The sequence below is a fragment of the Piliocolobus tephrosceles genome, chromosome 13, assembly GCF_002776525.5.
Source record: "Piliocolobus tephrosceles isolate RC106 chromosome 13, ASM277652v3, whole genome shotgun sequence".
In the NCBI taxonomy this organism is placed as follows: Eukaryota; Metazoa; Chordata; class Mammalia; order Primates; family Cercopithecidae; genus Piliocolobus; species Piliocolobus tephrosceles.
The window spans coordinates 9,500,588-9,516,417 of record NC_045446.1 but is presented as its reverse complement, the minus strand read 5'-3'; the positions used below and the strand labels follow the sequence as shown (position 1 = coordinate 9,516,417).

The window sequence follows — 15,830 nt, the reverse complement described above, 5'->3', positions numbered from 1 at the left end:
TTGTGGTGCCTGCTCAGTCACATAGAGAGGGCTTGTGAAGGCAATGAACTTGCAGCCAGGGCTTTCCCACTGCAGGGAACCCAGAAAACAAGGAGAGGCTCCTCCTAGCTTCCACCAGCCTCTGGAGAGCGGCTGCCCATGCCAGGTGACTGCACCCAGCCCTCCCATGCTGTCACCCCTGCCCACAGCAAGGCCAGCCTGGTACCATCCGTCTCCCACTCTCTGCCCACACAGAACACTAGGCATGGCCTTCACTGGGGAAGCAGAAGGAGCCATCCCACTCTCACCCCGAGTCCAGACTTCATCTCTCTTAGGTAGGGTGGTCTTCTCTCATATGACTGGGCCATCAAACTCCTCCCCAACTCTGGGGATGGTCCCTCTAGAAATAGTGATCACCCCCACATCACAAGATGCCTGGTCATTAGGGTGAAGGCCACTTCCTGAAAGGTGACCTTGCCCATCACCATGGCAACAAAGTCAGAGACAGCAGCCTCCAGGATCCCAACAGACCCCTTGGACCCTCACTCTAGGCACCACTACTGTAGCTATGCAGATATCAGCTCCATCCCCACCTATGCCTGCCCTAATCCACCAGCCAGAGCGGGGCCTCACCTGGGTGGTGCTGTCCCTCAGTGTGGGGGAGCGGCCCCGGCGCGTGGTGGTAGTGGCCATGGTGGTGGTAGTCTCCATGATGGTGGTGGCCATGTCAGCCAGCAGGGTGGTGGCCGTGGTCTCCGCACTGAGCAGCACGGACGGCCCCTCCCCCACCAGGCGCAGGTGACCCTCGGTCCGCACATTGGGGTCGCTCTCGGCGGCCAGCGCCAGCACCTTGAGCCCATTGTAGTAGAGGCCGGACACCTGGCCCTGGAAGGGGCGGCCCTGATCCCGGCCCCCGATCTTGATGGCAGCCTGGCTGTTGAAGATGGTCAGCTGGCGGCCTTGGGGGAGGGGAGGGGGTGACAGAGAAGGGGCAGGCAGTGAGGGGAGACCAGGAAGGGAAGGAAGAAGAGAAGGAAGCCAAGGAGAGGAAAGAGGAATGGAGGAGGAAGGCAGTAAGGGAGGAGGGGACAGGGAGAAATGAGGAAGGGGCAAACAACCAAAGGAAAAGTCCTTGTCAGCCACAGCCCCCAGCCCAGCCAGGTGGGGACCCCAGAAGGGGAGGGCACCCAGGGCACACACGGGCTGGGGAAGACGAGCCCAGCCCCTCCTCCCCACCATGTGCAAGCCTTCCCACCTTCCCCATTCCCTCTCCTCTCCAGTTCCAAGGCCATCTCCCCTCTTCATCCTCTTCCCTCAGTCCATCCCCATCTTCTCCCTCTGCTTCCCCAAACATCCTGCCCCAGTGTCCAGCCCCGAGCCATGGAACCATGGAGCCCCTGGAAGAGGCAGATAGAGGAGACACAGAGGCAGAGACAGAGGAGGTAGCTGCCAGGCCAAGGTGGAGTTGGTGCGTGTGAGAACAGAGAAGGAGGTGAGACAGTGTGATGGTGTGTGGGAGCAGCAACCTGCCCAGGCTGACCTCCCGCCTATGACCAGGCCTTCTGACCCTTGGCCAGGATCCCCTCTCTTCTCCCGGACTGCCAAGGCCCAGCACTGCCTGGGACCAGGCCCTGGTAAGCCAAGCCCTTCCTCCCCACCTGGACATGCAAGCACAGAAATGGAAAATGTTAAAGGGACCTTGCTTCGCTCACTGACAGCCAATATAACCCGCTCCAGCTCCAATCTCACCCCACACTCAGCAGTATGACACCTCAGAATCCCCAGCTGGGTGGGGTTGGGCTGTTCTGTTTGTTTTTAGTGGATCTGGGGGTCGGTTTAACCCTCTGAGTTTGTTGTTTTGGTTTGGTTTTTAGAAAAGATGTTTATTATGTTTAAGTTTAGATTTAACTTTGGTTTTGGTGCTGCTTATTTTTTGGGGGGGGGGGGGTTGGGCAGAGGGCCTACTACATTGCCCCATCTCCCCCAGAACCTTCAGCTGCTGGCACTGGGGGTTTTAGACCTGGCTTAGCCCTTGTTAGCCTCTGGTTAGAGCCTCGTTAAAGATCTGGTTTAGAGTTAGGTGCCTGTAAGCCTTGCCCCCAAAACCTGGGCTGAGGAGAGTCCAACTTGTGAAGCCCACAACCTCTTTGGAAACACAGGTTCTCTAGGACACCCAGGCCTCTGGGACATCCAAACATCCTTCCAGCCTCTAGCCAATGATGGCCACTGATGTGTCTCCCCAGCCCCCCACTCAGTCTTCCTTCCTCCTCCAGCACCCTCCCACTGCCCACTCAGGCAAGTATAGCCCCTGGACCAGCAATGCCCACTACCAGTGGCCAAGAGCCCAAGAGGCAGAGGGCCAGTGGTGGCAGCTCTGGGACAGGCCCTGGAATGCCAGACCCAGAGAGGCTCAGGGAGACCTCTGCATCCAAGTTTATCCCCAGACACAGGAATCATGAGGAAAACAAAGGAGACAAGGATCACAGTGGTCAAATGAGTTGGGGAAGCAAACATTTCACAATCAAACAGGTTTCTTTCTCCAAGGGCTTCTCAGAGTCTTTATTAAACTAATGCACATAGGCATCTCCAAGAGGAAGAAAGAGGATTCAGCACTTCCCAAACTCGTTCTACCACAAATCTCTCTATTGTGAAGCATCTCATGGGACTGTTTCATAGGACATGCTTTGGAACTGGAAAATGGATTCATCCAATAAATATTTATTGAGCACCTACCATATGTCAGGCGCTAACAATAAAATACGCCCTCCAAGCATCCCCAGACCTTGTTCTGGGGTACTTTCCTGATGTTTCTTTCCTCTCACCCTCATAACATGCCTGTGAGGTGGGCTGAGTAACCATCACTGTCCCATCTTACCGAGGAGAGAGCTGAGCCTCAGAAAGGGGAAGTACTTGGCTAAGACCACAAAAAAGCGAGTTCCTTCTTTCACACTTTGGGAACTATCTCTCTAGTCCAATCGGTTATTTTCTAGAAGAGGAAAGTCAGATCTAAGGAGAAGGGGAAGGAGGGTCCTGGCTCTCCTTCATCTAAACCACAATTCCTCCCCCACCCCCCAACAGGGCCTGTCCAACTCTCCCTGCTATTGGGGTCACAAGTTGTCCCAGCCTCAGCCCAGGCTGCTCCCTTGGCCTCTCTGATTCTGGAAGAGGGAGGTTGGTAATAGAGAGGAAGCCACAGTGTTAGCAAACTTGGTCCCTGTGGCCCCTGGCCCCATCCGCCATGAACTCCTCAAAGGGTTAAAGTTCACCCCGCTGGAGAGAGCAGCCCAGTGTGGCTGGGGGCTGTAGGTTTTAGCGATGTCTGTTACAGTCCCTTTAACTTTTTGTCCTGTTATGGGTTTATCACATCTGGTTATCAGCAGGTTTAGGCCCCACAGGCATGGGGGGCTAGAAGTTACATTTGGGGGTTTTAATTGGGGAAGGCCCCAGTGGACATTTAAAAGCACAGTTATCAGCTGGTTAAGTGGAGGTTTAACAGTTCTACTTCCCCCCTAGAGTTTAGCCTTAGAGGTACAGAGCTCGCCCCCCCGCCCCCGCAAAAGGGAATGGGATGGATTTGCCCTTGGTCCCCAACTTCCCTTGGTGACAAGAAGCCTTCTCTATCACACCCAGCAACACCTCACCACACTCGGGCCTCACAAGGGCTTGCTCGGTCTTCCTCATCAGCCAAGCAGGAGTAGAAATCCCTATGGGCCCACTACCTCCTGCCCCACCTCCCTTAGTCTCTCCTCAACTTCTCAGAGGCCTTCTGGACTAAGTTGGGCCTGTTCCAGAGACAGCAGCCCCACAGCACTCTCTTTGGGGGTCTTCCAGTAGGATCTGAGGCCCCCACTCTTCTCTCTTCTCCTCATATGGCTCTGGTGAAGCCTTCCTAACCCTCCTCAGGTCAGCCTTCCTGCTTCCCAAAGGCTTCCTGCCTCTGCACGCTCTGTAGCCCTCCGTTGGCCCTTTACCAAGCCTCCGAGATGATTCTGGGCAGAGGGAACCTACCTATAACATGCATTCCCAGCCTGCTTGTGATTTACTGCCGGGATCGCAGTGGGGAGCTCCCATGGTAGGGATCTTGTGGATCACCCTAGTTGATCCCAGGTTTAGAACGAGAACAAGACTCCCCCTACTTCTAAGGAAAAACCCCACTCCTACCCCAAAAACCACCACTCTGAAATGCACAGACAGACCCTTGACTCCAAAGGGGAAGGGAGCATTCTGGCTAGCCAATTGTCCCTTCACTTGGGGGTGGGCGTTGGTGAAGGCATGGAGGGGGAAAGAGAGAGCTCTGCACCTTTAAGATAGTGTTTTTAAAGTTACTTAATTAATTAATTAATTCTGGTTAATTACCTTTGTCGAGCAGCCACTCATCTACTACTCGACCAAGCCGGTAGGGGATTCTCTGTCTAGCAATCGCCAGGCGCTCGTTATCAAAGTTTCCTTGGAAAAGTTTAGAAAGACAGTAGGTTTCTCAGGCGGCGAAGTCCAAAGGAGTTAGAAAAGTAATTATGCAATCCTCAGGAGACTCAGAGTAAGCAGCAACATCCACAGAAAGAGGGGAAGGGAGAAAAAGAAACGCTGGGCCCCTCTTCTCCCTTGACCCCCTCCCTAGGCTCTGGTTCAGAGCCAGCCCCACCCTGGGGGCAGGAGCAACCCAAAGCAAAAGAGATGAGAAAAGAAGAAAAGGAAAGGGACACAAAAGAAAGGGAGCTGGAAGGTCAAAGGTCAGAGGTTAAACAGGTTTATCTGTGGTTAAGCTGCTGTGGCCCCCTTCCTTCCCCATCCCAAAGTGGGGGGGCGGGCAGGGGAGGGGCATTTAGCAGGTTTAAGTTGGGGGTGGGAGGCATCAGTGGCCCAGCTGGTTCCTGCGTTTAGAGGGCAGTTTAGAAGTGGGAGGGATGGGTTAAGCGGGGTTTATGCGGCATTTAGGGGGCCACCCAGCACGCGCATTGAACAGTGAGATTTAAACCACTTCTCCAGGCCACCTCAACTCCCTTTGCCTTCGTGCTCCACTCCCAGCTTCCCCTCAATTTCCACCTCATACCACATCCCTGACCCCACCACCACCTTCCCCCTTAAGTCCGTCCTGCTCCCAACCCCACCACTGCACTCCCTGCAAGGCCTCCTGACCCTGATCAGGGCTCCCATTCCACCCAGCAGCCACTACAGGTGTGGTGTGGGAGCTGGATCATCATCTAGCAGCCCCCTTCCCCTTCTCACCTTCTCTTTGGCCCCTTTTTCCTCCCCTGCAGACACTCCCCCACCGCCCTCCTCTGCACCCTTCTCTGCCCCAAATGCACCTTGACCATTTTCTGCTCAGAGCCCAGTCTCCTCTCCTTGCTGTCTCAGGACCTCATCTTGCTCACCCTGCCAGGCCCTCAGCCTTTCTTTTCCAGGCTCCTCCCCCCAGTTCCAACCCTCATCTCTTCTCCAAGCTTGGCTGGCCATTGGGATACCCACCTGTTCCTCTCTCCGCTCACCAATCTCCAGCCCTGGAGACTGGGAAGGGGAATGTGTGTGAATGTGCGTGTGCTCACAAGCCTATGTGGAAAGGGGTTCATCAGTGCGCCTGAGAGGATTTGTGCTCCTCTGTGAGCTGTGGGTGATCCCGGTCTGCAGCAGTGGAAAGGGAACTGATTTCCATTGAGAATCTGGCCACTCCTCCCATTTAAGCCACTGACAAACTATTCAGTGCACACTGGTGGGGCCAGGAGGCTTTTCCTGTCATCTCTCACTGCACAGCTGCGCTCACCTGTGTGCGTCGGAGAATGAGAGAAGTCTGGGCCTGGGCCTGCCTACGTACACCTCCCATGAAGGTGCAGATGACATGTTCATATGGGTATGGATGGTGCCTCCTTAGGTGCTTATGAGGCAAGGAGATTCTGCTTTCCCTATAGATTCAGGACATTTGTGTTTAAATGAAAAACAGATCATTCAATCCTGTGTGTGTGTCTCCGAGAGGAAGAGAAGAATGTACATCTGCCTGGAGGGAGGCTGAGTATATAAAAATTCTAACAAAAGGCCTATTTATTGAGCACCTTTGCTATGCCATGTCATTCTAGTGTTTAATGACATTCTCACAGTATTGCTATGAGGTAAGTATCGTCACCATTCAGAGGTGGAAACTGAGATTCAGAGAGGCTAGATGACTTGTCCCACACTTGCCAGTGGGAGATCCAGGATTAAAACCCAGGTCCTTCTGACTCAGAATCCACGGGCTGTGTCTCTGTGCTCTCAAAGAGTCAGAGGGTCTCCCCTCTCTGGGCCCATGCATACTGCTGATCTGACCTGCTGGTATTGCTCAGGATCTGCCCTCAGTACACAAAGGCAACCACCAGGCCCTCATGTTACTCCCCTTTACAGGCATGGGGCACCCAGCAGCCTTTCCTCACCCCTAGTCAGGGGTCTCTGAGGAGAGGAGAGCAGGAATATTTCTTCCATCCTGACTGGTGGCCTGCTGGGCCCCAAGGGGAGAAGCTCTAGATCCAAGTCCTGGCTTGACATGGTGAGGCCTTCATGCTTCTGAGCCCAGCCCTGTCCAGCACAGGCCAATGTCATCACTGCTACAAAGGTTGCCCTAGTGTGTGTGCGTCGGAGAATGAGAGAAGTCTGCTGCCCACAGGGATCATGCCTACGCAGCCAGAGCTGTCAGTGTTGGCTTGTTGCGGGGCGTGGAGGGTAAGTGGAATTTAGTGTAGGAGGGTTGGTGGGTCTTGAGTGTCCCTACATGTACCCAGAGCCTTGATGTAGGCTGGCATCCCTCTGCAGAGCTGTTTTTTCATGTGTCTGTCTGACCACATGAATGTCTGCAGTTGTGCATATGTCTAAGGTTGACCTGTGTGTCCATCAGCCTCTGTATGTATTAGGGGGCCACGTGGCCTCTTTATCTCCAGGGACTTTCCAGAAATGTCTGGGTACAAGCCTGCATAACTGATGTCATAAGCCTGTACTGGCATCTTTACTCCAGCATAGGTGAGCCCATGAAGGTTTACACATTGGCCTTTTGCCCCTGCCCCTCGCAGTCAGCATGGGGCAGCTTCTCTGCCTCAGCCTGGCTATCTCTCCGCCTGGGAAAGTGATGGAGGTCGCAGATGCTCACTCCACTTCTCAGTCAGGCCCTGACTGCAATGTCGCTCAGACAGTATCTCAGCATCTCTGTGTTTCTGCAGTTTTCCCTGCAGTGTTTCTGTTTCCCCTCCCTCTTTATCTCCCATGCTGGGGCTCTCCTCCGCTCCCTTCCAAGGCTCTGTCCACCTCTTCTCTCCCTGGGCCTGCATGTCAGCATCTCCATCTACCTCTCCGCATCTCTCCTCGTCTTTGCATATAGTTCAGTGCTATCTCCGTATCTTTCCATTGCTTCCCCTCCGGTTTCCTCTCATTCTGAGGCTCTGTCTCTGCCTCCCTCAACATCTTTCAGTCTCTGCCTCCTCATTTCCCCCATGTCCTCATCTCTGTCCCTCTCCTGAGGAATTTGTCCTTGGCCACCACAGCTGTCACCCTGTTGAACTTGGTCTGTTTGCATTCTCAAGGCTCCCTGCAAGCAGGGACTGAGTCCCCAGGACCTAGCACAAGCCCTGATGCCTAAATAGGTTGTCAACAAAGGTTGTTGAATGCACATGACCCTGTGTTTCATTTTTGTTGTCACTTGTCTCTCCCTTCCTTTCACCATGTCCCTCACTGCCTTGGACACTGGGGGTCCTTTACTCTGAGTTTCCGTGGCTACTTCTCTTCCTTCGCTAGATCTCCTAAGCGGATCTCTGACTTGCTCTTTATAAAGACCTTGGTTCTTTCCTTGGCTCTGCTCTTGGTAACAGCCCTGTCTCCTTGCCAAGACACATTTTATGTTACTTCTGGATTTTCTCTCCTGTTTCCGCATCTGTCGCCCTCATTTCTGAACTCAGCCTTTCCTCAATCGCATCAAATTCTTCTCACCTCTACCCTCCCTCCTCTTCTCCCCCCACCCCCAAACAGGACCCTAGCCTTGCAGCCTTCCCAGCTTAGCCCTGCACCCTCCCCTATAGGGGGCGCCTTCGCACCACCAAGGTCTCGCCCCGCCCCCACAAATCCCGACTTTTCCTAGCCACGCCCCTGCCCTAGTCCCGCCTCGCAAGCTTCATCTCTCCAGTAGCCCCGCACCGCCCCAGAGCCGCTTGGCCCCCCCCCCCTGCGGCCGCCCCCCTATCAGAGGCCGCCCCCCGCCCCGCCCCTCCCCGCCCCGCCACCGCGCCTCCTCCTCGGGCCCGCGCCGCCTACCTGCCGGGTACCGCTCGTTGACCGGCCAGCTGTCCACCTGCAGGGTGGCGTTTCCGCCGCTTCGAGTGAAGCGCACTACGTGGTATTTGCCGTCGCTTACGATGGCGTTGGGCTCGTCGATGGTAATGTCGTCCGTGCCCACGTTAAAGATCACCCCCACGGTGCCCTGGTCCTGGGGACAGGGAGGTGGAGGTCAGCCACCAGAGGGAGCAACCATTCATCCCTTGCAGTGGCTACTCCTGTGGCCACCACTAGCCCAGCTCCGCAGCACTTTACAACTTTACAAGTCACGTTTCCCACGTCTCAACCACTGGAGGAGGTGGGCAGGCTTGCTACCCTTCCCCACATGCAAGGGAGTAACCTGAGGCTGGAGGTGGGGGCAGACACTGTGGGGTGCAGATCCTGGGCCTGAAGCGCCTTAGACTAACCACTCCTGTCTCTTGCCTTTTGGTTTGTCCTGGATATTCACAAATATTCATAGAGCACCTACTCTGTGCAAGGGCCACTGGGCCCAGACAGGGGTGATTGGGCCAAGCTGGGGACCAGCTGGGGGTATAGAGGGCAGAGGCCTCCCTAAGGCAAGACCAGCAGATAAGTCCATGGAAGCTGGCCTCTGCCAAAGGAAGGTCTGATCCCCAGCCCCTCCCCAGTCCCCAGCCTCCAGCCTCTCCTCCCCAGTAGGCTCTGCACCAGGCAGTCCCCCAGGGTGCTCCCACCCACACCAGGGCATTAGCATGCCTCTCCTGGCAGCCTCTCAGGCCCAAAGTAGGTCACGCTCTGAGTATGGGGGTGGCCCCTCTGCAGGGGGTAGAGGTTGGGGGTGTGGACTGTGTGTATGGTGGGATGGACACCAGAAGAGTTGACGGACAAACTATGCTAGACTGACCAAGAAAGGGGATCATGGGGGTGTCGGGGTAGGGACTGGAGCTAGGGGCTGGGGAAGGACAGGCAAGAGTACAGACAGGGACAGAGGCCTGGAGAAGGGGAGAAAGAGCCTAAGCAATCTCTGGGACCCAGGCCCATGGTATACCCTGTAAAGGCAACCCAGGATCAGCCCAGGAAGAGTTCTGCCTGTGGTGCTCGAGTGAGAGGGAGGGCTTCACTGAAACCTAAATCATGCCAGGCCCTGTGTGGGTACTGTACATGCATGCTCTCTTCCCCACACCAACCCACTGAAGAAGCTCATAGCTCCCCATTTCATCAAGAAAGAGACTGAGGCTCAACATAGTTAAATAACATCTCAAAATCTTGCAGCTCATGAGAAGGAAGCCCAGATTTGAACCCCAGCTAGTCTGACTTCAAAGCCAGTGTTCTCTCTTTTTGCCCACCAGCCTAAGAAGATCCTGACTCAAAGAGGTGGGGGTGTGGGATGATCCAAGAGGCTGCTGAGGCCAACCTACCTTCAAGACCAAAGGCATCTAACCAAGCCAATGAAGGCCTACCGGGCACTAAGCCTGAGCCCGTTTCATTTCCCTGCACCTTCCAGCAGCACTCCTGAATGCGGCCTCAGCTCTCCTCCCACAGGGAACAGACACTCACACAGGTTCACTCAGACCCCCTGGCTCACACACTCTCAGGCACCCAGTCCATCATCATAGAAACACACTACACTCTTGGGATCTTCTTGAAAGACTGCCCCATGACCTGGACATGTGCAACATTCAGCTGCCACCTCCTTCCTGCATCTAGCAGAGCCGAGAGGCTTGGTGGCACTGGGGGTGTTGGCAGGGGTGGCTCACAGATGGGGCAAGGGTTAGGGTTTGGCAGAGAAAGTTGGGGGACAAGGTTTGCAGCTGTGGCTCAGAAGACCCATGTCCTATCCCTTCCCACTTGTGGGGTCCAGTTGTCTCCTTCTCAGAACCTGGGAAAACCACATACATATATGCATGCATGCACGTTAACACACACATGCATGCACACAGTCATACATGCATGCAGCCTCTCTCCTCAGATGCAGTAAAGCAGGGAAACTGAGGCTGGGCTTGCCTAAAAAGAGTATTAGCAAGCCCCACCCATCCACCACCCACAGACTGACAATATCCCCAGGGAGACGGGCTGATCATCTGCTCCCCACACACGGGAAGGGAACAGTCGATCCTCCTCGGTACTATTGTTAGTAATAATATCACCCAGAATAGTATCAGCTCCCTGGATTCCTCTGAGGATTTCTCCCCACAGGCTCAGCCCAGGCAGTGATGGTGGTCAAGGAGCACATGCGGTCTGGGAGCCAGGCTGGCAGAGAGCCGGCCAGGGAGCTGGGAGGCAGGACACCTGGGTTTCCTAGGAGGCAGTCAAGCTCAGGGCCCTGCACTCCGGGGGAGAGGCAGCTCCCCAGAGCCTCTCCCAGTGTGAAGTCAGTTGTCACTTCTGTTAAAGTCATTAATTCCTAATTCCCCAATTACCTCATTAGGCGGCGGTGGGGAGAACGCAGCCGCTCCTACAGCAAATAATTATGGGAGTCAAAATTAATTTGGCAAAGTGGAGCGACGCTTTATTAGAAACGTCAAATTGCTTTTCTCTTATTTTGCTGCCGCCTCCCCACTCTCTGAGAGCTGCTACTGACGCTGTAGTGGGAGCTGATGTGTCACTAGGGAAGGAAGGGGTTTGGGGGCTGCGCCCAGGGGGCCTCAACCCATCTGGTGCCCAACTCGCACCTCATGGCTGGCTCCTCTCATGGACCCTCACCCTTGCCAGGCCTCTCCACCCTCGGGCAGACTCCCATCTTCCCTGCCCTCTGTAGTACCCGGCACCAGTACTTGTTCCTCCATAGCCTTGCACCAGTAAGGCCTGTGCACAACTGTTGGGAGGGAAAAGGAGGAAATCCCTTCTCCTCACACCCTGATCCCCCTACCTTTTCTCCTCAGTAGGGAGCCCTGTGCCCTAACCTAACAGGCACAGAGGTACACAGTCCTGCCCAGGTAGCTGATCAGAGATGGTCAGGATACTAGCTAACACAGTATGCTCCCTACGTGCTTCACATACATGATCTCCTTCAACCTCCCAACATCCCTCTGTCCTCTTCCTATGCCACTCCATAGATGGGCAAACTGAGGCTCAGACAGCTGTGGTGACTTGCACAAAGACAGCAAGGAAGTGGCAAGCCATGCAGAGCTTCGCATGAGGGAGAAGAGAGAGAAGGAGAAGCCCTCACTCACAGAGGACACAGGGAAACCCAGTCACATCCCACCATCCAGAAAGGCTACTGAAACAACTGCAAACACCACTCCATGGGGAAATACACATGTATAGATACACTCCATCAGAAATCACGAGACCCAGTCTCTGTTTTCATCCCCCACTGTCACAGCCGTCACTCCTGACACACATCACGGTGCATCCAGTCCCACACTGTCGTCTACAGCCACACTGTCTCTCGCTTGCCGGGTGCCTCTCACCATTCTAGATGACTGCCTGTTCTGCTGACACAGGTACAGAACTTCCAGGCCTCTTCTTGGGCCTGACTGCTGTCCTGCTTGCTAGTCCTCCTTCTGCACCCCTTCCTTATCCACTGCCACTTCCACCCCAGCTCTGCTCTGCCCACAGGAAGTCTCCCCTCATGCTCCTTCCTTCACGCCCTGGTGTTGGGATGAGGTGGGGTGGGGTGCAGACCTGGGATGCTTAAAAGCTATTGTGTGGCCAGACGCGGTGGCTCAAGCCTGTAATCCCAGCACTTTGGGAGGCCGAGACGGGCGGATCATGAGGTCAGGAGACCGAGACCATCCTGGCTAACATGGTGAAACCCCGTCTCTACTAAAAAATAATACAAAAAACTAGCCAGGCGAGGTGGCGGGCGCCTGTAGTCCCAGCTACTCGGGAGGCTGAGGCGGGAGAATGGCGTAAACCCGGGAGGCGGAGCTTGCAGTGAGCTGAGATCCGGCCACTGCACTCCAGCCCGGGCAACAGAGCGAGACTCCGTCTCAAAAAAAAAAAAAAAAAAAAAAAGCTATTGTGTAATGAAGGCCAGTGGCTGCATTCCCAAGCAGATGTGGAGAAATCAAAGCCCAAACAAGCCTCTCCCATGGCTTCTTCTCTCCCCTTCCAACTAACTATGCCCTCCTGAAAGCCAGGGGCCCCTCACCCAGAGCTTTCCAGCCCACAGAGCCTGGCCAGCCTGCCTGATCCCCACAGCCCACAGGGGTCCTGGCCAGGGTGAGCATGTGAAATACAGGCAGGGAAACAAGGTGGCTGTTAGGGGTCAGAAATGTACAGATGAAGACTGAGGGCAGAGGCTCGGGATTGAGGACTGTGAGGAGGGGTCAGGGGAGAGGCTGAGACCAGAAATGAAATGGAGCAATACCAGAGGTCGTAGGGAAGGGTGTAGGGCAGAGCCAGAGATGGGGGAAAGGGCAGGGAAAGAAAAGGGGCCACTTGCAGACTAGAGTTCGACAGGACTCAAAACGGTGAGTCAAGGAGCTGCATATATGGTAGGAGGCCCAGAGGGAGACCCTGGGAATGAACCAAGGTCAAGGTGGGGAGTAGACACAGGGAGGGGCTAGGGCCACAGGTGGAGCTGAGCAGAGAAAGGCAGAGCAAGGTGGGAGCCGAGGTCAGGGTGGGGATGTGGGGCTGGGCCAAGGGGTTAGTGAGGAGTGAACCTGGCTAGAGAGGCAGTAAGGGAGACAGGGTAAGGGGGCTGCTGGGAGGGCAAAGGGGCAGAATCCAGAGGCAAAATGAAGCTGCAAGGGTGGGCTGCCCTGGAGCAGGTAGGTATGAAGGAGGGGCAAGAACAGGTGCTGGACACAGTGGGCTGGCCTAGCTGGTCTAGGAGTGAGCAGGCAGCAGCCTGGGGGAAGTCACAAATGTGGGACACCTCTGAAGGCTGCAGGAGAATGGCCTGGAAGGCCCAAAGAGGCCCTTGACTACTTTTAGGAAGGTCAGAAAACACAGGTGGTCTCGGGGAGTGGGGAGCTGGAGAAATTTGAATCAGATGGGAGGGTGGATCTGGGAGTCTTGGTGAATAACTGAGAGAGGGAAGGGTCTCAGAAGCAGAACTTCTTAGCAGGAAGCTCCAGCGATGAAGGAACAGAAGTTCTAAGGATTCCCCATGAGGGAAGACTTGAGGTGCTGATCCCGTGGCAATGAAGGGCTGAACTGATTTGGGAGCAGGAAGCTTGGGGTTGAAGGGCTGGGGCCCAGGGTCCTTACGATGTGCAGCTGCAGGTAGTCTCCAAGGCCGGAGGCGCTGTCCACCCGCACCAGCACAGCGCTCCGCTGGTGGGTGCTGAAGCCCACAGCCAGGCGATCCATCCTCGTGCTGGGCCTGTCATTGGGGGGCCATGTATAGGTGATGAGTGCTCCCCCCTTTCCAAAGATGTATGTGGTCCCGGCTGCAGAGAGAAGGAAAGGGAGACAAGAAGAAATGACATCAGGAGGACGAGGTCAGCAGGTCCTCAGGATTGTGACCAGAGAGGGATGGAACCCCAGGTCTAGATGTGGGACTTCAGCTGTGATACCCACAGCAGCCACCAGCCCTGCCACCCCAGGGAGCAGTTGGCAGGCGGGTGCCTGGGTGAGAGCCTGTGCACGCACACAGACAGATGTAGCTGCCTCATCAAGAAGTCTAGCTTTAATTACAGCAAAACGGAGAGGTAATAGAGTGACACAGAGAGAGAGCCCGGAGAGAAGCTGCAAGGAGACTGAGAAGACGAGAGTGCTGTGGGCAGGAAAGACCCAGGGGGCCCAGTCCTGACTAGCTCCACTTCTCCCAGGCCTGGCAGAGGTGACAGATCCAAGGTGTGTGCTTCTTTGGGGCCAGAGTTGAGCAGGCACCAAGGAACCCCAGGTGATGGCAGGAAGATGAGCAGAGCTGTGTGCAGCTCTGACTCACAGTCAGAGCTGGCGCCCTCCAACATCTCCCTGTCCCCACCCCTCTCCTGGCTTGCCCAGGACTCCCTGCTTCCGCCCTCACCCAGGGGACTGCCTGGGTCCCAAAGTAGGAAGGTCCTGGAGCCCTGCCCAGAAAGGAAGAGACAGCCATGGGGTGGGGGGGGGGGGGGGGAGGGGGGAGATTGACAGCCAGAGAAGGAAGGAGGCAGAGAGACAGATGGACAGAGAAGGACAGAGAGGGGTGTAGGTGAGAGAAACGGGAGAGTGGGAGCCGGAGATGAAGGCTCCCTCTCCCAGCCCTCCCCCACCCCACCCTCTCTCCCCTTCTCCTTCTCTTCTTCGCCAGCCGGCTGCTGGGGGCGGGTGTGAGGTCCCTAACGATCTCAGCCCCAAAATAAACCCCATTAGTCGCCATGTTCCCTCCTGCGGCTGACTGAGCTCTCTGGGGGTGGGGGTGGGGGGCTGGTCACCCAGTTTCCCGGAAAGGAGCCTTGTCTGGGAGGCCTGAAGGACTAGTACTCCACAGCCTGCAGAGAAGGGAAGGGAAGAGAACAATCTTGCATTCTTTAGAATATAAATGGAGCAGATGAGATTCATAAAATGCTTAATTAAATAATTAGCCACTAACGACTCCTCACAAAGCACTTCTTGTGGCAAGAGGGGTTCAAGGGAGGACTTAGAGAAGGAGACAGACAGATGAGGCCTAAGGGTAAAAGCCTAGAGGGGGAGAAAAATGTCCGTCTGGGGGTGGGAGAACTCTGGAGTCAGGAACTAGTAGCCTGCCGGGGCTGGAGGGCCTGAAGCACTTCTAAGGAGCAGGCCTTGCCAGCAGCCAAGGTGGTGGCCCAGTTGGTAACATTAGGCCAGGTTCCCTCAGGTACCATGGGGTCTCTCGCCTCAGGGACTTGAACCCCCTTGTAGTTGGGGCAATCAGGTGTGAGGAGCCTCCATCCCAGGGAGCTCCTAGGACCCCAAAGGGGAGGGGCTGCCTGAGTTTCTTGTGGGGAGCCACCATCTGCAGGCCAGGGAGGGGCTGAGGAGAGAAGGGAAGATTGTTGCCTGGTTCCCAAAGAGGTAGTAAGGCCAGCAGGGGGTTGAGGTTGAGGGAAGCAGGAGCCATGGGTCCCCTTGCTGTTCCTCAGAGCACCCACCATCAACATCTTCCATCTCCCCAGAGAGAGAGGTGACCCCGGGAGGAAGGGCAGGAGGGAAAGAACTGCCATCTCACCTCTGCCTGTGGCCAGGAAAGCACCCCCAGCAGACAGAGGGGGCTTGGCTTTGCCCTCTCCAGACCCAGGTGTCCTTTCTACCTGAGGGCCGTGGAGGCACAGTGGTGAGCACTGAACCCTCAGGATGGGCCCCCAAGTCAAGGGTGGAGAGTTGGCTGAGAGTGGGGTATGCAGTGAGCCCCACCCCCACACCATGTGGTCACCTGCCTGGAAGGGCAGGGCCTGGAGGTGGGGAGCCCAGTAGGCTTCAGCTGGTAACAGTCTTTCCACTCCCAGCACTGCAGTACTCCGGAAAATCGGCTGTTTCCATGACAACTGTAATACCCAGGGTCCTCCTCCCCCCTCCACACAAGCTGCACATCTGAATTTGGGAGGTGGGGTGGGCCAGGGGAGCAGAGATGCTGACCTTCCTCCACACACATTCCTACCCTCACCACCCTGATCAGAGGCTGCAGCCTCTTCACCCCTGGGCTCCAGGGCCTCCCATTCAGAGAAGGCTTTATTGGGTTTCTTGGTCCCTCAGACCGGGGAAAGAAA

At 55.7% G+C, this 15,830-nt stretch overlaps 1 protein-coding gene across 3 annotated transcripts in view; it reads right to left on the bottom strand.

Moving 5' to 3' along the window:
- Window positions 1-15,830, bottom strand: part of NRXN2 (neurexin 2) — a 122,534-nt gene that overhangs the window by 15,917 nt on the left and 90,787 nt on the right. For 2 of the 3 annotated variants that reach the window (XM_026446535.2, XM_023186414.3), the window contains 4 exons: window positions 13,384-13,565; window positions 8,239-8,410; window positions 4,336-4,425; window positions 613-938 (listed from right to left, as the gene is read on the bottom strand). In XM_026446535.2, coding sequence (XP_026302320.1) covers window positions 613-938; window positions 4,336-4,425; window positions 8,239-8,410; window positions 13,384-13,565 — 770 coding nt within the window. The remainder of the gene's footprint in view (window positions 1-612; window positions 939-4,335; window positions 4,426-8,238; window positions 8,411-13,383; window positions 13,566-15,830) is intronic. The other variant, XM_023186415.3, reaches the window with a different exon arrangement.